Below are 25,479 nucleotides of genomic sequence, written 5' to 3'. Positions count from 1 at the left end.
GGGCCTGAAAAAGACAACCACGGACACAGGAACGGCTGTGACTCTGAAACAAGGAGATTTAAATCAGTGTTGCAACACAAGGTTTATTCAGAGCAATTGATTCCAACACCAGCATGATAAAAAATGTACAAACTTCACAAGTCAAACTCAAAATATCACGTAGCAACTCATGACCTTAAACATACGGCAAAAATATCAACGGAACTCATGCCATGTGGTAAGAAAACGAGTAACAGAGAAAAAGGGTCAAAGCAGAGAAAATGACCAATGTATAAAAACCCTTATCAATGCACTCCTCCAAAGAAACATCTTCATTAACTGATGATTTCACAAATAGTCATATGGGTTTCTTTTGCATTCTAGCATGTCACATGTTAGTGTTGAGATTCTCTATGTAAATAGTTACAGTTTAGCTTTTACATCTGATATTACAATATCTAGTCTATCACCTTTAAGTCTGTAAGTGGCAGAATTGTGCTTTAACTCCCATTTCCTTTGTAAGAATTAACTGACTAAATCAAAACGTACAAGCAGTCAGTCTAACTAATGCAGGAGCTCACTGGCAGGAAGCTGCAGACACAAAGCTTTGGGCAGAGATGTGACGTCTGATAATGAAGCGTTGCAGTTAAACGTCCAAAGAACTTCTTTAAAGGAAAACTCCCCCTGTTTTGTGTTTAGTTTCTTCTGCCGGTGGGAAACCAGCAGATCCAGACATTAGCCACCCTTCCCATGGCAGTCGTGTCGCATCGGGGAGCACTGGTGTGAGGTAGTAGGGCCCAGTGGCGCCGGATGGGAGGGGCGTCCGGCTTTGGAATAGTGAACTTCTCCCCTCATCGGCGTCCTTTTGTTTCAAAATGGAAGCAGCGTGTTAGTTTTCCACGACTCGTTGCAGCAGCCTGCTACACGGTGAGCAGGGAGCGCTTTAAACCCCAGACAGTCTGAAAGCTGCCTGACCTGCGTGTGTCACCACCGGGATGGAGCGGAACGCGAAGGAAACCGTAACTTTAGCCAAGCCCACCACCTGTTCCTAACCTCGTCACCAGCTAAGCCCATCCCTGTTAGCCAATCGTAATCTTGGTGGGCGGTGCTAAGCCACACAAATTTGCTCTTGCAAAACGATGCTATTCACATTGGGTGTGTATCTTGACAACGATTCGCCGCTATAACCGAACAAGTCTTCATCAAAACCTTCGGCTCGTAGCTCACTAGCTGTTGTCATTTCCTGCTGTGAGGGGGACCTCAACAACTGCAGCACACGAAAAGGGGCAAAAAAAGGTCGACCCAAATAACCAGCAGTGACGTGCTGGCGACGCAGCTTTCCCAGACCCAAGAAAGAGACTGGATTTCATCAAACCAAATTGTTTTCCAAGAAATGTTTCTTCTGCTGTGAGACACACTTCCTGACGTTGTCTGGTTCACGGGTTGATTTCAGTTTTTCATTTGCAGCATTAAGTTCTGTCTGTGTTGTTGAGGCACTTTTAGACTGTCTCATAGTTTATCTTAACTTTTGGAGAAAGGACCCCCGCCCCCACCCCCCTTTGTCCAGGCCGCTGATCCATTTTAGCTCTGGGGACCCATTTGAGGAAGCTTTCATGTTCAGGTTCTCTCTCAGGAACCAGGACTGAGGACTGAGCTGCTGCTTCTCCCTCTTCCTGCAGCTGCTGACTGGGTGAAGACAAGCTAGTCCAAGCATCCGCTCAGGCCTAACAACCACCGTTCTAACTGCTGGCTGGCTTGCGTCCCTCTGCCGCGCCGACTGACTGGTTGTGCTGATACAAATAGAGTTGTCGGCATCCTCGCGGCTTCGTCCCCGTGTCTATTTTTGCATGTCTTTTAATGCTTGGGATCAGAACTCCTGTCTCACTCTCCTGGGACCCGTACGGCCCAGTTAGCTGAGGGCTAACCAGAAGTAGCTTCCTCTGTCTTTAATGCTGCGTGAATGAATTGTTTTGAATTGAACCGTTTTCACGTTTCGCCATCACACTTTGATCCTTTTGTGTGCTGATATTCACTTTCAGGCTAAGAGAGGGCTAACAGGAAGTAGCCGGCCTGGCTAGCATAAACAAGCATGCCCAGATACAAGCTCCAGCTAGGCAGAGCGCGGTGAACGGCTCGTTGAGCAACGCGAGAATTCGCCTGGCGAGGGCTCAGATGCGACCTCTGACCTCTATGACCATACGGCACACTAGAGCTTTAAAACAGAATCGGTGGTGGTGAGACGGAGGTGAGGAGGGGGAGCAGAGGGGGGAGGTTTCCTTTAAAACATAAATCAGCTCACTGAAATTTGCTCCAGGTCACTTTCAAATAGGAATCACCGGCACAAAGTCTTGTCAAAGTCACAGTTTCCACAAACTTGCTGTACAGTTTTTGCTTCATTTACCACGTGATAATACTTTGACAAACTCCAATAAAGTGCATGCATGAACGACGGTGTTCAGAAAACAGACTCCACCGGAACTGTGATCTCCGCCTGAAAGTCATCGTAAGGCTGATCCAGATCGAAATACTCAAGTCAGGAAAATTCCGTGCACAGACATTGTGTTACAACTGCTGGCTCATTCGTCTTTTCAATAACAATCAAAGATAATAAAAGAAGTGCTGCTTGGTCATCGTGTCATCTGGCACCAAGTCCTGTTGTGGCTCAGACAAGTCGATGCATGACTGGAAAGACTACGTAACGAGTGCAATATACAAGGATGGATGAGGACATTTGACCCTGTAAGTCCAGCGGAGCCGTCAGCCTTTAGAAAGAAAAATCATATCTACAAATCTTTTCTCCTGCTTCTGAATCGACAATAAAAACATCAAAACATGGAAACAAAGGTGTCCCTGTGCAAACATGACAGAACCAAAGTCCTTTCACCCGTGTCAGATTCCTAAAACATGATTGTAGTAAAAGGTTTATACAAAACGCAATACATTTATAGTTAGTAAAAAGATCTATCAGCTCTTTGCTAGTTTTATTCATAAGAAATTGCATATACCCAAACCTTTTAATATAGATTGCATCCCATATCTAAACAAACGCTTTAATATTATTATACCAATATTGCTGACACTTTGTCCTATTAGCTAGTCAAGGTCGATGATTAAACTAAATTCAGAATGGCAGATTGTCTCCTACATTTTCAGTAGCCATTGGTCGTCCCGCTTCGTTCGTTTTGTGAACAAAGAAAAGTTTAAAACAACTCGACGATGGGATTTGCACCAGTACGTTTCCGTGTCATGATGTTTGAAATCTTCTTCTTGGTAGATCTCGTCATTTTAGCTAAAGATTTACAAGTAGTGTCCTCGTTCAGACATTACAAAAGTGAATTTACAGCCTCCAGCTGGAGGGCTTCACGTCGCCCTCGCTTCTCTGCTCGCCGTTAAACCCGTGACGCCCAGTTTTGTCAACGAATGTAAACTGCGTTAAAATAAGACATGATTCAAGCTTACCATAAATTAAAAAAAACATACATATACACTAGGAATGTGCATACATTAGCAGCTATAAACAATACATCACATTATATTAGGTCATATGAAAATGTACAAAAACGTGAATGTTCATTTAAAATGTTTTTTCAAAGCAAGGCAGTAACAATCAAAAAAATAAAAAAAGAGAGACCCATGGAATTGAGAGCGTTAACAGCAGAACTATGACTACAGCAGCAGAAAACAACCCATCCCCCGCTTGTTTGACCTTCTTGTTGTTTTGCATGAGTCGTTGCAGCCGCAGCGAGAGCTAGACCTGGATGCCCTGAACGGCCTGTTTGATGTTCTCCAGCAGCGCCTTGTTCTCCGGGCTCTGGTACTGGTCCTGGTGGGTGTACATGTCTGTCAATGTACTCACATAAGTGTCAAAGTTCTGTTCATTCATTGGCTCCTGTGGGGGTGGGGTGGGGGTGGGGGGGAGACATGAACATTCAGAAGGATTAGAGGAGGAACGCTCATCAGGACAATCAGGTTGTGGGACAGTTTGGAAGACAGAAGGGCAGCGGGGAGGAGGGACGACCGTCAGGAGAGCACAGGACCACCAAAACTTGTAGAAAACAATACTTGGAGAAAACATTCGGTATCTGTGCCTCAGCCTGTGATGCAAACTTCAAAACATGCAAAAATCAGGAGAGGGATGGTTAGCTGATGGGTAGATGGAAGGTTACCGCTGAGCACATGAGGACAAAAACCAAAGGGGGTGAACTGGCAGATGAGAGAGACACTGTCAAGCTTCATCTAGCCAAGTGGGACAGAGCAGCTTGGGGTTCAGAACGATCTAAACCTGAGGGCTGAAGGCCAAACCGGGTGAACGTCCCTCAGGTTTAAAGATGGTGGTTTTCACGAGGTGTACCTCAAGGCTCAAGTTCAGGCACACTTGTCTTCAGGCTGCACGATTGTCTACCCATCACCAGCGTTGAGTGTCAGTCAGTTATGACCTGGAGCGAACTAAGACTTAGCTAGGTAAGACTCAGCTAACTAAGACTTAGCTAGGTAAGACTCAGCTAACTAAGACTTACCTAGGTAAGACTCAGCTAACTAAGACTTAGCTAGGTAAGACTTAGCTAACTAAGACTTAGCTAGGTCAGATTTAGCTAACTAAGATGCTATCCTCTTACTTTCTTGTGATTTGTTTATGAGCATAAAAGAGAATGAAAGCATCGCTCGTGCTTCTTCACAGTCACATTCTTTGTTTGTAGCTCAAGTCAAAGTGTTTGTGGATTGCTGATCCTACATCTGGATTAACAACTGGACAACGCCGCCAAGAGTTCGTAAACGGACGTTCATGGACAGCGTAACTGTTGTTCTTATCCGTAAGTCGCCATTAGCTTCAAGCTAAATGTACGTGGCTGGCTCCTACTGCATTCTGGTGTCACAAAGACATGATTGCAGGAATAAGAAAATATATTTGTAAAGCTCCTTTCAGTGAGTACTTTAAAGGCAAAATACAGTTTTTGAACCAAGTATTACTTTAATCTTAAAAGTGATAAAAGTAGTTTCAATTTCAGCGAAGCAGCTGAGGCAGCTCCCGTTGAGCAAGAATATTAACGCTGCCATATAAAACACAAAGCAACCAGAGCCTCTAACAACTGTGACGAGCAAATATCTCTGGACACGGTGGAGCTGCAAGATTTTGAAAAAAAAATCTAAATTTAATTATTTTAACTGATATGTGGACAAGATTATACATGATCACTCTCACATTCATTGAAAAACTCATTAAAATACTAATGATGTGAGTTTTCTGGGGATCTGTACCCAACAAAAATGCTTTGTAAGCCTGTAGAAGATGATGTGCAGGCAGGGTGTGTCTGCAGCACCACAATATTTAGTTTAAAGTAGTATTTTGATGCAGAATTAACAAACACTGCTCCTTGCTGGGATGAGGCAGCTGCAGCAGTTCATACTGACCTCGTAAACAGCTCCATTAACGACCTCCGTTCACGCTCACGTTTCTCATTAACAATGAGCTCAAGGCTCCCAAAAACAGTTTAATTCAACCTGTCACATTTGTGGTCTCCAGGTTTGAGGCTCTGAAACTATCAGTTTAGACTGGAGTTGTGACGTCCGGTGTCCTTGTGGCTGCTGACTGGATCCCTCCTGCTGCTCCTTCACTACTGCTCGTGTTCATCCCCTCAGTCAGTGACAATGGAGAGTTGTGATGTGGCTGGAGGATCGGAGGAGGGAGGATGACAGTGCAGAAGAGAAGGATAATTGGATAAAGGAGAAATGATCTCTTACTCTGGGAGGCATCTGTAAACAGCAGTTATGCTTTACTGGGGCCTCTTTCTGTGGCAGCGGTCTCTACAGGAGAGGGTGTACAGAGAAGTCTATTAGCCCGCTGGACACACGCCGGCGCTCACACGGCTCCTGAGGCTACACCGAGAAACAACAACGCAAGTCCGCTTCAGCAGGACAAGTCCCCTCGGGCTCTGTTCACACTGCAGCTGGACATCTTTTATTCAGAAAAGAGTAGAGTTCTGTTTTAGTTGTTGATTCTCAAAGCGTGAACCACTGCCCCCTTGTGGGTCCTGATGGTACCACAGAGGTCCAGGACTCTCAGCATTACACAAAAATACCACGTGCTGATCTTCACCAAACTCGTTGGAGGGGACGAGCCTTAGACGCGGAAGAACCCATCAAATATTGGGGTCAAATGAGTCGTCGCGCCTCCTGGTGGCCAACAGAATTCCATGTTTCTACACTTTGATGTCTCCTAGTGGGTCGACTTGATCGTGTCAAATATGGTCAGAACCTCCTAGAACTTGGTGATGTGCTAGTGTGAAGACTTTTGGTTCCACGGCGTTACTGTGGCGAGGAGGCGCCCATGTTTGATGTCTGACCATCGAGCAGGAAACTGTAGTTACTGGAGTCACATGATCAGCTCTTTGGTGAGGGCCCGGAAGATGTCTACAATCAGGTTTTTTACCTCCCGCTCACTCCAAGGAACACACACACACACACACACACACACACACACACACACACACACACTCGGGGACGTATGCAGGGTTACATGTTTGTAACTAAAGTTAAATTTACCATGAAATGAAATATTTGTGGCCTAACACATCACTGTTTGTGACTGAATGGAAACCCTGAATTTTCAAACTTTTCCAACCAGACGGTGAATATCAGCTGGTTCAGATCGGAGACGACAGCCGGCAGTGTGAACAGAGCCTTGGATGATGCTGAACATTCATCTCTGAAGAACAGAACTAATGATCCCTACCAACCCTAAAGTTGGAAACCGAATCTAATAAATTACACGATGAAAATTGAGGTAGAGGTAGAACGTGGAGGGAGGTACACTTGTTCTAGGAGGGGAAGAGATCAAATCAGATCAAAGTCTTGGTGAAGACGGACACTTTGCTCGCATTGTGACTTGAAGCAGCTCCGCACGAGTGGCAGGAAGCAGAGTGACTCGGGTTGGTTCTGCTCACAGAGAGATTATCCAATTAGCCTCAGTCTTCTTTCTACACCCAGACAGCATGACGTCAAAACAGCCACAAGCACGTCACTCAAAAGTAAAACCAAAAACCACCGGCTGTTTCTCATTACAGCACAGAAGAAGCACAGCATGAACCGCTGGGAAAGAAAAGGTGGCAAACATAAAGAAGCTGATGAGGAAAACCTAGAGGAGAGGCTGGAGAGGATTGCAACACCTCGCTAGATGGAAACAGAGGGGAACTCAAACCTTCAGTGCCCCGCAGAAACTTTTACGCTTAAAATAAGGCAGGAAAATTCAGCAGGCTCGCGTCGGTGACCTTCTGTCTCTGGCTTCAAGTGTTGTCACGGAACGTCAACACAGCAACAGCGGTCAAATTCTTGTACGTTTCAAGGTGAGACCATCGTGTGAAGACACTTTAAAAACGTGCCACTCGCTTTGGAAGCAGATTCAATGGCCAGTTTTGAACACAATGAATGACTGAGTTACACTGCGTCTGATATCAGGCGGAATGAAAGGAAAACACACATTTCCCTGTGCTGTGAGTGACTCAGCTCAGCCAGCCTTTCAGTCGCCGCAGGAACTTGCGCTTCTGTTCAGGGAGTTATGTACTACGGCTGGAGGAAGTTGAAGAATTCCTGAGACTTTCTCTCATTGAATAACGTGACAGACGTCAAATCGGATTAAATGACAAGTCACTTTTGGCTCTGTTCCCGAGGAAGGAAGCTGCTACCTGACAGGCTCCATCCAGGGCACAAACCCGTCCAGCTGCTCTCACAGGAATAAAATAAGAAGTTAATTCTATCTTTCCCCTTTTTTTAATGATAATCTCAATAATCATGGATGCAGTGGTGATTTACTGCTCACCCCCGGTGCAACACAAAGCTGTTTAACAGCTTACTTGGAGTTTTTACTCTCCTAGGTTTCTGTCAAGGTTCTGTTAGGATATTAGACCTGCACGACATCCTGGCCACCTGTTTTTCCACCCTCCAGACCGACAGCCTGTTTCTTACCATGTGTGGCAGCTGGATGTTGGCTAAGCTGTTGATGAGCGACTGGCTGAGGTTGGCGAGCTCGTGCAGCAGCGAGTCGTTCTGCTGCTCGATCACTTTGTTCTCCTCCTCGATGGACTTCAGGTTGGTCTCCATGGTGGTTATCTACCGGGAGAGAACATCCCCTGACAGACGTTACCCAGGTCTTCACGTCAGACCGGTTCACACTCATGCTGAAGCAGCTCCCTCAGACTGACGTCTGTTCACAGGCGGCTCCTCCAGGTACAGCACAACCAGGAAGAGCAGAGGCGCTGCCCCCCGGCAGGCTTCTGGAGGTCAGCCAATCAAATGATGCAAAGCTGCTCAACATGGAGCAGCACATGAACAGAACGGGATTTAGAAGAAGAAACCCATGCTAATACAAAGGATATATTAGCTTCCATTTTAACCATCGATCGCTCTATTTTTGTCCCGTGGACTTCTTTATTGAGTCATTGATTATTTATCTATTGCTTATTGAGTTCTGCTGATGGCAGCTCTTGGTAGCACCTCCCCACCTGAACAAGCTGAGGAATCCTTCATGTCATCAGTAGCATGCTGCAGCATGTATTTGAACAATACCTTCCTGCTCATTAGGATCAATGCTACAGGACCGGAGAAGAAACCGTCTTACTTGAGTCCTCAGTTTGATCATGTCAGACTCCACTTGATTGTTGGACTCGTTCAGATCTTTGATTTCTTCATCCAGCTGTTTGATTTCTTCATCGTTTTCGATGCCTGGAAAACAAACATGTTTCATAGAGTGTGTTCTCTCACACCGGTGCAGACGCACGCGTGCATTTATTCTCCTTCTCATCTCATCAGGATTTACTCAAAGTGAAGCAGGGTTTCTCTGAGGAAGAAATGCAGCAGATAACATTTTCAGACTCACTCTCAGGTTATAACACTTTATTTGGTCTATATTTGGCGCTCTGACCTTTGCTAGCTCTCTGCTTGATTGTCAGCATCTCCACGCCGCTCATCCTGGCCTTCTTCATGGCCGAGGTGGCACGAGGGCAACCGGACAGACTGGAATAAGACATGTGGTGGTCTTGGTCATCGTGGATGATGTGAGAACATGAGGCTGACTTGAAACAGTCAGTTCAGTTATTTATTCTTTGACTCTGTTTACTATGACAGGATGAATCCAGACAAACAACAACAGGGAAACATGACAGCAGCTTCCTGACCCACCTCCGATGGGTCAGGAAGCTCCCGCTGACGTGTCCCGAGCCGTCGCAGCCCGGGGTCGGGCACGTCATGCCGTCGGTCTTGCCAGATTTCCAGACGAACTGCGAGCCGTTGACATAGCTGTCCTTCTGCCTCTTGGCTGCCAGGGGGCAGCCAGACGCACTGCGGTGGGAGGCGTACTTCCCTGTCACATGACCCTGTCCATCGCAGCCTGGGACCGGACACCTGAGAGGAAACGCAGCTGTTAATGTACACAATGGAGCAGCTGACAGATTTGGGGTTCAGTGGACATGCAGCAAAGCCTTTAGAAATCCAAGTTCACGAGGAGAAATCCAGATATTTTTCAAGGGAGTTTTGAAAGGACCTGCATGTCTCTGACTGCTGGATCTCACAAGGAATCAACAGCAACTTCCTGAATATAAAAACCTCTGTGTATGTGAAGGCTGGTTCATGACAGAACGGGCAAGTTTTAAAAAAACTGTTGAGGCTCTGTGGGGGATTCACTGGGAGCGTGGAGAGACCTCCACCTTCCAGACCCCTCATCCTGCTCTCTGAGGCCAGGAGCCACAACGATGAGCAGGGTAAAGATGACACCTCGTCCACATCCAGACGCTCGGCTCTGCCGCCTGCATCCCAAAACGCCCTTCGCTCTGACATTTGGTCTGATTAGTGTGAGCCGAGCGTCGGCGCGCTGCTCCCCGGCCGGGCCCAGGTTAATCTTAATTATGATTCCACTGTTAATGATGATGGCGGGTGGAGCAGCAGTGGCACCAACAGCTGGCGGCGAACTGAACTTTCGATGATTCACAAGGTCGTGTTGGCTTAACATTGCGGGTCTGCTTTAACACAAATGTCAAACGCTCACTAGTGTTAACCTTTCCTGGTCTCGGCCTGCTGGGAGCGCGAGGTGAGGAGGAGGACTGACCACAGATCCTCTGAAAATATTCTTTCCTGAAGTTAGAAAGGTCAGTGTGCAGCATTTTAGTCTCTTTAGGCCATCAACTCCAGACAAGAAGATAAAGACGCCTCTCTAGGGAGCTGAGACCCGCGCTAGTTAGCTTAGCACAGTCGATGCTCGTGGATGGGTTGGTAGACAACAAGAGACTTTTCCTAACAGTTCCTTCAGGACGGATGAATCTGCCACTCTGAAAATGAAAGGTCCCTAACAGACACAATAACAACCCACACAATAAATGTTTTTCCATTTAAAAAGTCTGATTCATTATCTCTTAATGTGTTAAAGTCTCTGTAAGTTTGGACTGAAATTGTAAAAATGCAAACATGATATCAAAATCTAAGTGGAAATAAATGTTTAGAACTGATAGAAAACCTAATTTGAGAGCCTAAGAGCTAATTTGTCCTCTTGAGCTTTAAAGCTTTAATTGTTTCTAAAACCTCACTTGATTGGCTCCTGGTCGTCCTTGTCTTCTTTACTGTGGAGGATTTTGATGCCGCTCTTCTTGGCTCGAGGACAACCAGACAGGCTGACGGGCAGAAAACGAATGTTAGCGGATGCATGTGCAGCGAAGGGGTGTTCATGCTGAGCTTTCCTGTCTGAGGCTGGTCTACCTCCTGTGGGAGGCGTAGTTCCCGGTGATGTGTCCTGATCCATCGCAGCCGGGCGTGGGACACCTGGGGAACACGAAGAAGAGAAGTCAACGGTGTCAAAACTTCACCGCAGTGAGGACCGTAACGAGCAAACATTCTCTTAATTCTCTCCAAACACCAAACTGAGATGATTTAGCTTTGAAACAGCATTGTGACTGGGATGAATGTTCTTGGGAAATGAGGGGTTATTTCACATTTTCAGATTCCTAATCTAATTCTGTCAAAAACACAAAGGCAGAAACAGTAGAGGCCTTCAAAATAAAGAGAATGGCGACAGATCTGGTTAGCGTAGCTTCACGGTGGTTTGGCCATGGACGAACCAGTACGCTACTGAGTGAGTGCAGAGATTTAGCAAGTTCAAACCTTCTCATTGAGCTGCTTGAGGGTGTAAACTGGTTTCGGTTTGAACGGTGGATGTTTCTATTGCTTACATGGGCTCAAACGCACATTTATACTGTTATGGAGGAAGTAAAAGATTCAAAGTTCCGGATGAACATCATGTTAACAGACGGCTAAACTCCTTAGCTAGCATTACAAGCAAGTTATTTATCTAATAATGTTTCTACTAGTGAAGCAAATCTAGCTCATATCTGTTAAACATTTATATCACAAGACTTGAGCAGGAAACTAAATGTTAAGAGCTGAACTGAAATCTAGCAAACAGAGGAAAACCAACAGTCCGCTAATGCTAACTTAGCCACTAACTGCTGAACTGAAATCTAGCAAACAGAGGAAAACCAACAGTCCGCTAATGCTAACTTAGCCACTAACTGCTGAACTGAAATCTAGCAAACAGAGGAAAACCAACAGTCCGCTAATGCTAACTTAGCCACTAACTGCTGAACTGAAATCTAGCAAACAGAGGAAAACCAACAGTCCGCTAATGCTAACTCAGCCACTAACTTTTGCGCGCCTCCACTTTTCCATTGTATACCCGCAGATTAGCTTTAATGTAGTACCTACAGTCGATGCCTCAGACTCCAGTTCTGGTGAAAGACCGCTGAAAGCTACATGAGGAACATTACGTTCATTAAATATGGTGGAGTGTATATGTGCGAGTGAAGCACGGGAACGGCTCAATGTGGTTAATCTGTCAGGTTTGCTTCATCCAGACTTACTTGAGCTCTTGTGCGTTGGTCGTCATCATCCCGCGGATGTTCTTGTCGGCCAGCTGGCAGCTCGACAACCTGCATTTAGAAAACAAACCCACAAATGATTCAACTCTTCTTCTGTTTACCCTGAGTTTTACATTGAATGCGATTACTGGCTTTCGGGGAAGTTGCACCAACATGAGAAGAACTGAATGATGTTCATGAGCAGAGGAGTGCAGGAGGCAGAAATACGTCCAGAACACAAAACCGAGGTTTCTGATGGTGTCACATGATTGTGACTACGTTTACTACAGCGTTTTCCTATAAACCTACCATGTTCCGAACCATAGAAGCTGGTCTGAAAGGTTCTTTGGAGTGAAACCACCTAGAGAGGCGGTCTTGGTCTGGATTAAGTTGAATGCTGGTGTGATTTCCAGCATCTTTTCAGACTTTTGGGATCCATAACAGGAAGCGGAAGGCTAACAGTCGAATCACGAGCCTGAGCTTTGCTCTCAGCCTGGATGCTGAGGTTTGGTCGTCAGTTCAGAGGTGTGACGAAGGGTCTTACGTGATCAGTTCCTTCTTGCCCTCCTTGCACGGCGGGTACTTGTGGTGTTTGGGGCTCGGCATGGTCACTTCGGCCGGGTAGTGCTGGTCGTCCAACAGGTCCTGGAAGGGATCCAGCTCATCGCTCTGGTGTAGGGACGAGAAATAAGCCGACTACAACACGTCACTACAGGCTGCAGGTTAGCGGCGTTACACAACACAGACATCGTCAGCAGTAAACCCACCTCCACAGGGGAGGTCATGCCTCGGTGGTGTGTGTCTGTCAGCGAGATCATGAAAAAACTATGAAAATGAATTTCACCAAACTTTGTAAATGGGCAGAGCAGAGGCGGCCATGTTTGATATCTGACCACGGAGCAGGAAACTGTAGTAACTGCAGTCACATGGTCAGATTTTTGATGAGAGTCTGACGTCTGCAAGCTGAGTTTAAGGCATAGCGCCACCTGGTGGATACAGGAAGCAAACCTGATGAAACAAACATCCCACGACTGTATTGTCTTCACCTCATCTACAGCTACATGACATGCAGGAAGTGTTTGTTCTCTAGCGCCACCTTGAGGACACAGGAAGCGACATTGCTTGCATCAGTCTGCTTTCATGTCAAATCCAAATATCACCAGGGTTCTCCTCTTTCTCTCTGTCTACGGAACACACTGGTGAGCATGCAGCGGTCCCGTCCTCGCAGCTTCAATCAGGACGCCGGGACAAACGTTCCAGGGGCTGAGCGTTCCCCTCGGTGGAGGAACGCTCTCAGAGCTCATCCTGGTTCTACGTGAGTCGTGGTGGCTCGTCCAGAGAAAATCCATCTTGTCAAACTGTTTTCTTCAGTCACAGTTTTTCAGAGAAGCAATTTCCACAGAACGAGTTAATGCAAGAGTAAATGAACCATTAAGAGAGACAATTTACACAGTTTAATAGAAAAACTAAAGTAGTAATTTCATCCTCATTGGGTCAACTATGATTAAATCCCCTTAATCCCAAAGGGAAGTTTGAGCGATCATCGCTGGTTCATCCCACAGATGAAAACGCAGCCCAGCTGGAGTTTAAACCACAGGACATTTTAAAACAAGTTTAAAACAAAATTAACTTTGGAAATGAAGTTAAAGAAACGTTTATTAATCTAAGTTACGTAAAGATCAGCGAACCCATTGAGCAAATGAAACACAGCTGAACCGCCTCGTCCTTAAATATCAAGTCGGGCTTTAACGTTGAGGAGGTGGGAACGTGTCCAGGACAAACGTCCTCATAGGTCGTGGCCTTGACTTGGAAACGCAACAGAAAATCATGTAGAAGATAAAACATTTCACGGCTTCATTATTTGGACGCTTTTATTGATGTTTTAAAAGGGTTCAACCTGACCCGGGTCAGAACACGATGATGACATCATATTACATCAGCACAAGGTCAGCGGTATAAACACAAGTGGGGTGTGCATATTCATGCTCTCACACACTGCTGCTGCTCAAGAAACTCGTCAGGTATCAGAATCGATATCAGAGAGGAAAAACGGAGGTGGGGTGGATTTGAATCAAGTGCTGACGGATTCGCTCCGACCGCCTCACGAGCCAGGAGACCCGCTGGGAGTCAGACGATCATTTTGGAAGCCAAAGTTCTTCTACACAAACAAACCCTACAGCTTCTTCCTCCACTCATCGCTGCACCAGATGCATCATTTTCCTCTCTTCATTTTTCACCGGTGTCGCAGCCGCGATGAACTGGAGGGAGTGAACAGCAGTTTTCTCCTGCTTCCAGGAAAGTCCTCCTGGATAACTGTGCTATCTGCCCTCGGACGGTCCTCCAGGTTCTGTATCAGCCCCGGCTGGACGCCGTGAGGCGGAGTATTGGTACGGCGAGCTGCAGTCTTCTCTGCAGTCCGCTCATCACGCCTCCTCAATCGGGAGCAGAAATCGTTCAGGGCTGTCTGGAGAGAATCCCATCAGGCTCGGGGCTCCTCTGCAATGTCGTGCTTCATTAACAAACGCAATTACTCTCCTGATTAAACCCTTTCACCTCGGCGCTCCAACCCAACGTGCCAAATGTTGCAATTTGCTGCATGGATTGCTCTGAGTGGTATCAGATCTGGGAGGACTTAAGGCGTGCAGATGATCTATCATGTTTTACTTATGTATTAGCGATGTCATCCAGTATGTCAATGCACCACGCTCGCGCTGCCAGCGCCGCTGAGTCCGATGGGCGCAGTGCCACAGTTGCCCACGTGGGGGCGCACTCAGCCTGCAGGAGAGACGACTGCAGAGTCCAAATGTGAGACTGAAGTGAAAGATGCTTGTGAAATCCTCCTAAAAATGAATAGCAAACGGCTTTTCTTCATTTTCTCCTCCTTAATACACTGAGAAGAAAAGTCTGAGACCTCACGAGTGTAAAAATAACTTTCTGTCTTCACTGTGTTGAGGAGGAACTCCAAAGGTCTTAGCGGTCGTTTCAGAGGAGATCTCAGATGAGCACAAATGCTCAGCACAGCTATGGAATTGTATGAAATATAATTAGATGTGATAAATAAAACATTCGCTCAAGCTGCATAATTAAGAACAGAGTGGTTTTAGCCTGCTTTTTTTTTCCTATTTGCACTTTTAATTGGTTGTTTTTAAGCCACTTTTACTTTTTCGCTAAAATGATTTTCAGCTGACTTGGATAAGTATATACACATTTATATATCAATGTGTGTGTATATATAAATATAAATATTTATATATATACACATTTATATATCAATGTGTGTGTATATATAAATATAAATATTTATATATATACACATTTATATACAAATGTGTGTATGTGTATATATGTGTGTATATATATAAATATGTTTATGTGTGTATATAAATACATATATACACACATATACTATATATATACATATATAAATGTGTGTGTATATATATACATATATACACACACATTTATATATATACACACACACACACATATAAATATAAGCTTCACGGCTTTCCCGCAAAAACTTCACTTCTCAGGCGCCGAAGCCTCGTCCACCTTTATGTGTTAGAAAATGAGGAATGAACAACATGGCACCTGGATCCTCCTCTCTGATTGGCTGTTCCTGCCTACAACGTGCATGTGACCTCAGCAGCACGATCAACGTGATTAACCTCAACGGGACAGGTTTTTACTGGTGGTGAATTCCTGAGGCTAATTTTAATAAAGTCGTTCTGATTTTCGTGGTTTCTGAATGGTTTCTTATTCTTCTGTTGTTTGTAGTTTTCTGCTGATCCCGTTTAGAGGCTTCAGGACGAAGAATCACGAGATGTTGGCTGCTGCTTCGGTGGCTTCCGTGCGTCTGGTTCGTGCAGATGAACACACACAGATTAGACATCTCCGCACTCACAAAATTCCCTCTTATGTATGTAAAGTGATGTAAAAATTATGCGCAGCAGCAACCAGCAGTACGCCCTCGCACAGAGTCCACGACTTCTCTGTGGAGCCTCTGCGTGATGCACCAGAGGACCCGTCTCATCTAAACTGCCTCAAACCGTCATCATCTATGCACACAGTTTACCTTTCTCTATTTCATGCCTGGAATTCTGCTCTCTGTGCACGATGAGCAGACGTGCTGCTACAGGTGCCTTCAAGGTTAAAGTCTTAATTGAAACTGCACAGGCAGATTCGTGGAGAACTTGGAAACATTTAGTTAGTGTTCTTTCATCCTATGTAGCTGGTTAGCGATGAATAACCAACAGGTTTTTTTTCAATGGATTTTAAATGGCGCTGACATTCTCCTGAAGACAGAAGTGACCGCTTTGATCCAGACCAAGTGCGATAGGTCGAGTGAGTACAGGGAAGTACATTGAGACACATGTATTTGTGTAGTGGTTTACATCCGGCGCCCTATGTAGAGGTGACATAGACCTTCCCGTTACCTCCTTGTGGTCCGGCTCGTCTCCCAGGCGTTTGATCTTGGTGTAGTCGACAGGCAGGTCCCAGCAGTCGGCTTCACTCAGCTGGTAGCAGCGGCTGCTGAGCAGAGCCTGGCGCTGGGGTGACATCGGCTGCAGAGGCGTCAGCACTGTCCCGCTACCCTCAGGACCGCCGGGCTGACCCGCCACGTCCACCACGCCGCTGTCATCCAGGTCACCCACCGGACTCTGACGCGTTGGAGCAGAAAAAAACATCTGGTGACGATTCATAAAGAAGTAGAGCTGAGGATGCCTGTGAGGGTCCCTGGAGACGAGACCGGCATCGCTGGCTTATCAGCTTCTACTCATCATTGTGTTAAATGACCAGTTTCATATTTTTATCATCAGGTGGTGGTTTTTTTTACTCAGTAACGGACCAGAAAAAAACACTTCAACGTTGTTTTGACTCAAGCCTTTAAATTTGATTTAGCAGCGTTGACAACGTTAACATGTAGGAACTTGGGTGTAATTGTTCATATGGAAACTTTCTTATTAAACGTGTTGATTAATGTGTCACCAGTGTCGACGTTCTGTGCATAGAAACACATTTTAGGATGTGCACATCGTGGAACACTCGCAAATCTGGAAGTTGAGTTGTTTCTTTCATTGATTCTTTCATAATAATTGATTCTTTAAGAACCAAGGACTCATTCTGGTTCCTCGTCACGGATCTGGAGGAGGAGCTGATGTGAACAACGGTGCCGTGTGCTCAAGCATCTCAGTCACAGGGTTTGCTAATATTTAGTGATAAAACTGAGAACAAAATGGTCCAAATCAAAGACACGAGGGAGTTATTTAGGCTACAGGCGTCACCAAAGTCCTGGTCAATTTGTTGTGACTTATTCGGTCATGTGATGTCCGGTTCAGGTTTGCGGGGCTGCAACAGGATCACACCTGAAACGTCAGTTAAAATCCGCCGTTGCACAAAAATCTGCAAGCCAACCTGGGAGGCTGCGCTCGAGTGTCGGAGGAGCACAAACGCCGCTGGTTGTTTTTTAAAGACTATTTTGGTCTCCAACCCTCAGGCACTCACCAGCTTGGCCTTCATTTTCCAAACCTGACATGTGCAGAACCTCCAGTACAATAAAAAGCCTTCAACTTTCTCTCTCATTCGCTGCTGTTGCTGTGTGTTTGTGCGCCTGACGCTACCTGAGTCAGCAGGTCCTGGGGTTTCCCTCCCAGAGCGTGAGGGAGTTCCCGGCACCTCGTCGACAGGTTGAGGATGGCCGTGGCCGCCATGTGGGCCGCCTCCATGTCGTGGGTGTAGTCAAAGCTGCTCTTACTGCAGGTGCTGCTGGCACTGCTTCCTCCCCCGCCCCCTCCGCCTCCCCCTCCTCCCAGCCCTCCTCCTCCTCCACAGCTCAGGCTGCTGCTGCTGCTGGGAGCGTAGCTGCTGGTGGTGCTGCTGGCCGGGCTCGACGTCTTGCAGTAGCGCTTGGCTGCAGGGGTGCACACACACACATCTGGCTTGTTAGGCTGATGCTGATACAGATTACAGAGAGGCCGAGGCAGTCGCAGCAGCCGTTAAACATGCACAACAAATACGGCAGCTTTCATTCTTCTTAACATCAACAAAAGCCAGTCGGTGAATCCAGAACGTATTCCTGCCCTACAATCACTGCTGGATCTTAAAAGTAGCTCAAGGCTCTCACTCAGCTTAGGAACCGGTCTAGACCTGGCGCCTAAAAACAGCTCTCAGCCAAGAAAACTGGTTCCAGACTGGCACTGAGGCCACTGAAAAGACTGCAGATTTTTGCAGTATCCAGGCTGGTTTGGAGACAGATGAGCATGGAACTTGGAACACCCACAAGTGGAGCCAACACAAAACAGGCAGGAGACCAAGACCAGAACTTGCACCAGGCCTGCATTGGTGGTATTTGACTTGGAGACACAACCTGCTAATCACATCTCTGTGGGCAGGACTGGGAGCGTCCAACACCAGAGCCCGGTGCTCTCTGTCCTGAAGCCGCCACAACCACCGAGCTGTGAGGACGATGGTGATGAACTCATCTCATCTACACTTTCATCCTTGGAGGTTTCATGGGTCTGTTAGCATCCTCTCCTTGTCTTGTAATACCACTTTGTTCCTCAAGAGGCGACACTGAGTCACTGGTGCAGGTTGTGCTCGAGGGACATGTCAGCACTCAAGCAACCTGCAAATTTAGCACACACTCAAAAGTGGAGGTATGAGACAAAAACAGTTCTTTACTTGTGAAGAATCCTTTATCAAAGAGGCCTCAAGCCAAGGACATCGATCTTCCTGAGGCCTGACGTGACCTTCTGACCAGCAGAAAAGGTGCAAAGGGACCTGAGAGCTACGCAATTGCCTAGGATACGAGTCTCCCTCCAAAGGTGTCAGTGCTGAGTCACTGCTGTGGTCCCGGTGGAGGAAACACAACTCAGGCCATTGTTGCAGCGATTTCTTTGAGTCACAACTCAAAGCTTGTGCACAGACTTTATTTCAGACATTTAACTAAAAATCCATTGACATGGAGACGAGAGACCCGGACCTTCAAGGACGATAACTTATTTCTGGTTTAGGATTCATTCCAAGTCCTAAAGATGCTACAGACAAACAAAACATGAACGTGAAGCTGGCTTTTGGCTGAATGCAGGAGTGATGACTAGCATACGGTCGGTTGGTCAAACTTCTCCTTCAAACAGGGAGAGGGAGATAATGACGGAGGTGAGGTTAGAGGCAGCTGAGGACATGAAGAAAAAGGAGCGCGATTGTATAGCGGCGTGATGGTGAGCCAGAGCCTGGCAGGTCTGGAATGATGCTGATGGATGGAAGAATGGTTGAGAGGAGGGAGGGAGGGAGGAGGGAGGGAGGGGGGGAGTCGTGACGGAGGGGAGCGCCGACACCTCATCTAAAAACCTCTCTCCTGCCTGCCTAGCACTAATGGCTCCCAGCCAAAGATGCAGGGCTCGCCTCCATTATTTCTCTCCTGTTTCACAATCCCTCCATCTGTACCTCCTCCATCCCTCCATCCCTCCATCCCGTGCTTGGAGGAGGCGGCTCTTAGCTTGGCATTTCCATGCTCTACTCTGCTATCACTCCAGCTATGTGGAAGAGGCCGAAAACCCCGGCTGAGAATACACTTTGTGTGTGTGTGTGTGTGTGTGTGTGTGTGTGTGTGTGCGTGTGTGTGTGCGTGTGTGTGTGTGCGTGTGTGTGTGTGTCCTGGCAAGTACAAAATGTTCCTCCCAAGAAAGGAAAAACTAAGAGGAATCCACTTTCAGAGGACTGGTTGTCCAGGTTTTCCTTCCGTCAGGAGACAAAGGACAGCAAGTGTCCATCATTTTGAATTCATATGGAGGAAAAAAATCTAAGTGAAATTCCAAAAAGTTTTCTCATATTTATTTTCCTGGTAAACACCTTAATTCTCCTAATGTTTATAATAATGTGATCCAATACCAAAGCTTGTCCATAAATGGTGTTTCCAGGGATTTGATTGGTTCGCGCTACCTGGGTTTGATTAAGAGATTGTACCTGTTCGATGGCTCGTTACCCAGAGGTCCAGGCCTGCCACCCTGATGGAGCCAATTTTGGACAATTATATCCACCACCTCATTATTTTGATGTTAAACCTGGGTGGAAACACTTAAGACTTTTAAAATCCTCCAGAACCAATCCAAAGTCTTGAGGGCGGCCCTTCAAGTGGGCCGCAGGGAGCCGTGTCGCTGTGAACACCGTCCTACCAGCAACATCAGCACCGTAGCCCCTCCACACTCCTGCAGAGTTTGAAGATTTTTGTGGGGAGACCTACTCAACAAACACAATCTCTTACGAGGTGACGACTCCCCTCAACCTGGAAGAGCGCGGTCTCTGTGTCCCCACTTTGTTTCACTGTGAGGTCATGGAGGTGAGAATCATTCAGGTAACAGCTACCTACCAATAGTCTTCAGTGACTTAGGGTCTACAGATGAATGCGTTCATGTTTCTCACCATCGTATCCCTTCGGGGACGTGTCTCGCCCATGGTGGGACTTGCCCGACGGTACTCTCTTTCCGTAGCCACCATGCTGGCTATCGTAGCCTCCATAATCATAGCTGGTCTTGGAGTACTTTTCCAGCTCCTTGGCCAGGTTGGACCGAGGCGTACTCGTGGGAACGTTGTTTTTGTAGCCATACTGAGGAATCTCCAGCTGCTTGACGAAACACATCGGCCTGAAGAAAACCAGAACAGAAAACAGGGGGTTTGTTCGTGAACCATTCAGCATCCCTGATCTCACAATCGTCATTGAGACTCTTACCCCCAGAGCCAAGATGGCCGTGAGCAAGGCAAGAACACTGTCTCCACTTTTATTCTGGACACCAAAACCTTCAGATATGCTGCCCAGGCATCATGTGATCAAATTACAAGCGCAGAAATCACACGCGCGGTCCGTTAATCGTGTGTCAACTATTTGGCTTCCATGAAGGCTGCACCACTCTGCATCCATACCAGGGAGGAACAGCTCTTCATCGGCGGTTTACACTTCTGTTTCAGTTACGATGCTCCGTTTCGCATCCCTCTTAACACATAACACACAATCAACTACTGTTCAATGCAAAGTTTTTCCAGTTTAGTTGCCCAATCTTAGACGGCGTCCAGCAGCAGCAATCATTCTGTTAACGTGCTTCTCATTCCCAGGCTATTTGGCATCCTTAAAATCAAGAACGCTACTAGTTAGTACTATTTACTACGAGCTACTCGTCACACCTGTTGATCTGGCTGAGGTCAGGTTCATACTGGCTTCCTGACGACACAGAAAGGACCGGATTGGTGAATCTGAATGTCATGTATTGTTGGACATCCTTGATTCAAGAGACACAAAATATAGCCTGAAGACATCCCCCCGCAGACATTTTTGTGTCTCACAGAAAATTCGACAGTGTCACGACCCTCCAACTGACTCAGGTCCTGCACGACTGGGCCTCCCTCATTCAGGTGTGACTGGTAAACAACATCCAACGGCGATTCTAAAACTCAAGATGGCAGCAAACGAGACACAGTGAAGGACGTTTACTTTTGTTCCTGAGCGTCATTTCCTGTCCCTGAGTACGATCTGACAACTGCAGGTTGAACTGCATGAACAGACATGTTCAGCTGACTCAGATTTGTTAGTGTCTCCCAGAGACACCACGGTCACGAACGCAGAAAACAGTCTTACTGTAAAACAACAACCATAATCTCATGTTGATCAGCTATGCAAGCATATAGTCTACAGCGGGACGTTCTGACGCCAGTCTGAGTAGGAGAGTGGGCGGTACCTGAGGACGCGGTCTGACGTCTGATTGGTCTTGCTGCCACTGTCAGTCGGGTGGCTCTTCTCATGGACCTTCGCCATCTTCTCTGCGGCAGCGATGGGACAGCCGGACAGACTGGAGGAGGAGGGAGGGAAAACAGCACACGGCCTGGTTACACACTGTACTGCACGCACGCACACACACACACACACACACACACACACACACACTCTCCCTCACACACACACTGATGTGCACAGTCACAGCATCTGGCTCTGAATGAAGGGAGGTTCAGCTGTCAGTAGCAGAGGTTCAGAATGAATTATGGATTTAAAGTGGCCTACTTCGCCATGACTGACAGGCGGGTTTACAGTATCATGTAGGAACTATTTTGACCAAACTACACCCCCAAACCTCATCACGTGCACAACAGCGGTCGGGCATTTTCTAGAACAGAGACACTGATGTGTCGTTTTTTTCCTCTCTACCTTTTTGTTGGTGATTTGAGCACCGTGACACCAGCATCACGCCTCATCAGCTGATCAATGCAAACTCACAGGACGAGAAGTTCCGCACATCCACCGGCTCTTAGCCATAGCGGCGAGATGGTTTACTGACTGGTTCACATGCTGAAGGCTCCACTGGTTTACCAAGTCATGGTTGGGCTAGTTACTGGCTAACCAACACCTGACGAGTTGGAGGGTCCGAACTGGTTTCCTGAGTGATGATTTTACAGGTTTAACGGGAAATGGATTGACTGGTTTAGTTGAAAGCTAAGAGGTTAAGAGGCTGATGGTTCCACTGGTTTACTGACAAGCTAACAGGGAGCGAACACTCAATCATCTATGACTTTGTTAAGTGACTCACGTACTGACCAGCTGCTGCATTCACTAACTGACAGCTCTGTTAGTTATCTGACTAACTGGTTACTGGGAAGTCACTGGTTTGTGACTGCCTTCCCGGCTCAGTGACAGAACTTTGCGTGACCGTAGTTGCTGTCTCGGTGGTTTGTTGTGTAACTGGTCGGTTTGTTCCTGTTCTGACTGCTTCCCTGACAGCTGAGTTGAGAGGAGGAGAGGCTGCTGATGTCACGCGCAACTCCAAACATTTCAGAATAAAAAGTCTTACTTCACAACGACGCCAAAAGTCGAGCTGGCAATTGCGCCACCCTCCATATTGGTATCACTTTTTTCTATTCTTGCACTCTGCGGATACTTTGTGCCACTGCTTCCTTCCACAGGCCAACAACCACCTCAGCGTCCGACCAGGTGCTTTGTTCAGGGCCTGAAAAGGTCACAGCCTCCGTTTGAATGGCCTCTATAATCCCGAGCACAATAAGTGACCTTCACGTTAGACGCGACAACAAACGTGGCCAGACCTGCCGTCTCTTCCAGTGTGACACCAGCCTGATTACAGGTGTGTGAGCCAACAGCTGACAATGCGGACAGGTCGACATTATGCACGATAAACCTAGAAACATTTCTTCTTGTATTGTTTATGACCATAACATCTCTGAAACCTACTGGGTTTCTTTTTTTAATTGTATTTGGTTTTGTTTAACGTAGTTTTGAGCAACTCAGCTGCTAGAAATCAGTCAAAATCCAAATGTCTGCGAGAGGCTGGTGGATCAGAAGAACAGCTGTCACCAGGGTTAATAAACCTTGTTTTTAGTGTGAATCCAGGAGGAGGAAGTTTGCAGACAAATATAAAACTTTCCTCTCCTCTCTCTGTCTGACAGGCGTCCTCACACACGCAGAGGGACAGAAACCAAGTCTCTGCCATTCAAATGTAGTGAACCTGCATCTCAACAATGATAGGAGTGTGGGGCACATAATTCCAGTGGCTGCCGCCACCGCTTCTGCTATGCAAGCGTTTCCATGGTGACTGCTAGAAATGAAACCTGTGTGAGCTGGTAGCTAACAGAAGCTAAGCTAGCGAGTGCTTTGTTTCCTCTCCCATCGGAGCTGTGCTACATAACACCCTGCAGCCACGTCTGTGTGTGTGTGTGTGTGTGTGTGTGTGTGTGCGCTTCTCTGTCTGCCGGCGCACGTGTGCTGCTGTCTGTGAGCTAATTTATAAGTGCCTGCACGAGCGTGTGTCTACCAGGTATTCCTGACGTTACGGGGACGTTATTGTTGTTTACGTGGTCACACTGCAGGGACAGAAGCACCGCCCTGGAACCTACATCACTACATATCAGGGGAAAAGCTTGTTTAGATTAATGGAAGGTTACCATTCGTTTAGATTGGTAAGTTGTGCGTGCGTGTGTGTGTGTGTGTGTGTGTGTGTGTGTGTGTGTGTGTGTGTGTGTGTTCTTGTACTTGCTACATAGTGAGGACTTGAATAAATATTTAACAAACAGAGTGAGGACAATTTTGGAAAGTGAGGACATTTTAGCCAGTCCTCACATCTTCAAAGGGCCGTTTGAAGGTCTTTAGGCTCAAGGTTAGAATCAGGTTCAGGTTAGGTTTAGGGTCAAGGTTAGAATCAGGTTCAGGTTAGGTTTAGGGTCAAGGTTAGAATCAGGTTCAGGTTAGGTTTAGGGTCAAGGTTAGAATCAGGTTCAGGTTAGGTTTCGGGTCAAGGTTAGAATCAGGCTCAGGTTAGGTTTAGGGTCAAGGTTAGAACTACAACTGTTGTCTTCTCTGTACCAACATCTCCTGTCCGTCTGTCCCTCCTGGTGAGGGATCCTCCTCCCCTCCTCACCCTGAGGTTTCTCCCATTTTTCCCTGTTAAAGGTTTTCTATGGAGTTTCTCCTCAGTCGATGTGAGGCTCTGAGGGCAGAGGATGTTGTTATGATGCCATGAAGCCTGGAGACAAACTGGTGGGGAAAACAGGCTACAAAGAAAACTGCCTTGCCTTGCCTAGAATCAGGTTCAGGTTAGGTTTAGGGTCAAGGTTAGGGTCAGGCAGTCAGTTAAGATGGTTAGGGGGAGGGGCTAAGGAATGTATTATGTCAGTGAAAGTCCTCACAAAGATATAAGTACAAGGATGTGTGTGTGTGTGTGTGTGTGTGTGTGTGTGTGTGTGTGTGTGTGTGTGTGTGTTCCAGTTAAACTGTGCGTACCCTCCATGGTGTGATTGTGAGAAAATGAGTGTGAATCCTAATACTTTTACATAATTCAGAAATACAAAAAAATGCATGTGTGTGTGTGTGTGTGTGTGTGTGTTCCAGTTAAACTGTGCGTACCCTCCATGGTGTGATTGTGAGAAAATGAGTGTGAATCCTAATACTTTTACATAATTCAGAAATACAAAAAAATGCATGTGTGTGTGTGTGTGTGTGTGTGTGTGTCTTCTGTTTGTTACACAGATGAACTGAATGTTTGAGTCCAAGTCCCTTTTCCCACATCTATTACTGCATCTAAAACTGAAAATATTCCAGTAGTTTTCTAAGAAATATGTGGTTTCCAACAAAAAAATGGTGTAAATTTTAGTAAAAAAAAAAGAAAGAAGAACTCCCACCATAAAAGCTTTTATTCTGAGCTGAGAACGACTTGATGCTGTGCAACATTTGACTGAGGAGTTCACATCTCCAGCTGATAACTTGATGTCTGCTGCTACGCTGTCCTCAGTAAGAGGTAATAGTTACAAATCAGGAGCTCTGATGAGGAAACCAGCTGTAGTTGACCTCACAACGCGTCTCATAATCGAACTGTTCAGTACCACACCTACAACACCTGCTGTAGTCAGTAGGGTCCAGGGTATCACCGTTACCAGGGTAACGCAAGGAAGTGTTGATGCTGATACTGGTGACTTTGCTGGGTGTTCATGAATGGAGGAACCAGGTTGAGGGACCTTCTGGGAGCCAGCAGTCTCATCTGAGCGCTGCTCTGTTCATCATCACTTGAACTTTTCATTTCTAAACAGCAAAGTGCACGTTTCTCATTCTACAAGGTTCTTG

At 46.5% G+C, this 25,479-nt stretch overlaps 1 protein-coding gene across 7 annotated transcripts in view; it reads right to left on the bottom strand.

Annotated features, from left to right (window-relative positions):
- Positions 1–47: 47 nt before the first annotated feature.
- The window catches only part of myt1la (myelin transcription factor 1-like, a), a 60,434-nt gene continuing 35,002 nt past the window's right edge, over positions 48–25,479 (bottom strand). For 2 of the 7 annotated variants that reach the window (XM_086189515.1, XM_086189516.1), the window contains exons 11-24: positions 21,599–21,709; positions 20,292–20,512; positions 17,492–17,781; positions 16,307–16,531; positions 12,415–12,566; positions 11,874–11,942; positions 10,717–10,779; positions 10,548–10,631; positions 9,151–9,372; positions 8,894–8,985; positions 8,591–8,694; positions 7,939–8,082; positions 5,719–5,781; positions 48–3,868 (exon numbers count right to left, since the gene is read on the bottom strand). In XM_086189515.1, the coding sequence (XP_086045641.1) occupies positions 3,728–3,868; positions 5,719–5,781; positions 7,939–8,082; positions 8,591–8,694; positions 8,894–8,985; positions 9,151–9,372; positions 10,548–10,631; positions 10,717–10,779; positions 11,874–11,942; positions 12,415–12,566; positions 16,307–16,531; positions 17,492–17,781; positions 20,292–20,512; positions 21,599–21,709 (1,981 nt within the window). In that variant the 3' untranslated portion in view covers positions 48–3,727. The remainder of the gene's footprint in view (positions 3,869–5,718; positions 5,782–7,938; positions 8,083–8,590; positions 8,695–8,893; positions 8,986–9,150; positions 9,373–10,547; positions 10,632–10,716; positions 10,780–11,873; positions 11,943–12,414; positions 12,567–16,306; positions 16,532–17,491; positions 17,782–20,291; positions 20,513–21,598; positions 21,710–25,479) is intronic. The other 5 variants (XM_086189518.1, XM_086189519.1, XM_086189520.1 and 2 more) reach the window with 3 other exon arrangements.

The sequence above is a fragment of the Aulostomus chinensis genome, chromosome 20 (assembly GCF_037954235.1).
Source record: "Aulostomus chinensis isolate RoL2024-O1b breed Wild chromosome 20, RoL_Achi_v1.0, whole genome shotgun sequence".
Lineage (NCBI taxonomy): Eukaryota > Metazoa > Chordata > Actinopteri > Syngnathiformes > Aulostomidae > Aulostomus > Aulostomus chinensis.
This window is presented reverse-complemented; position numbering and strand designations above follow the sequence as displayed.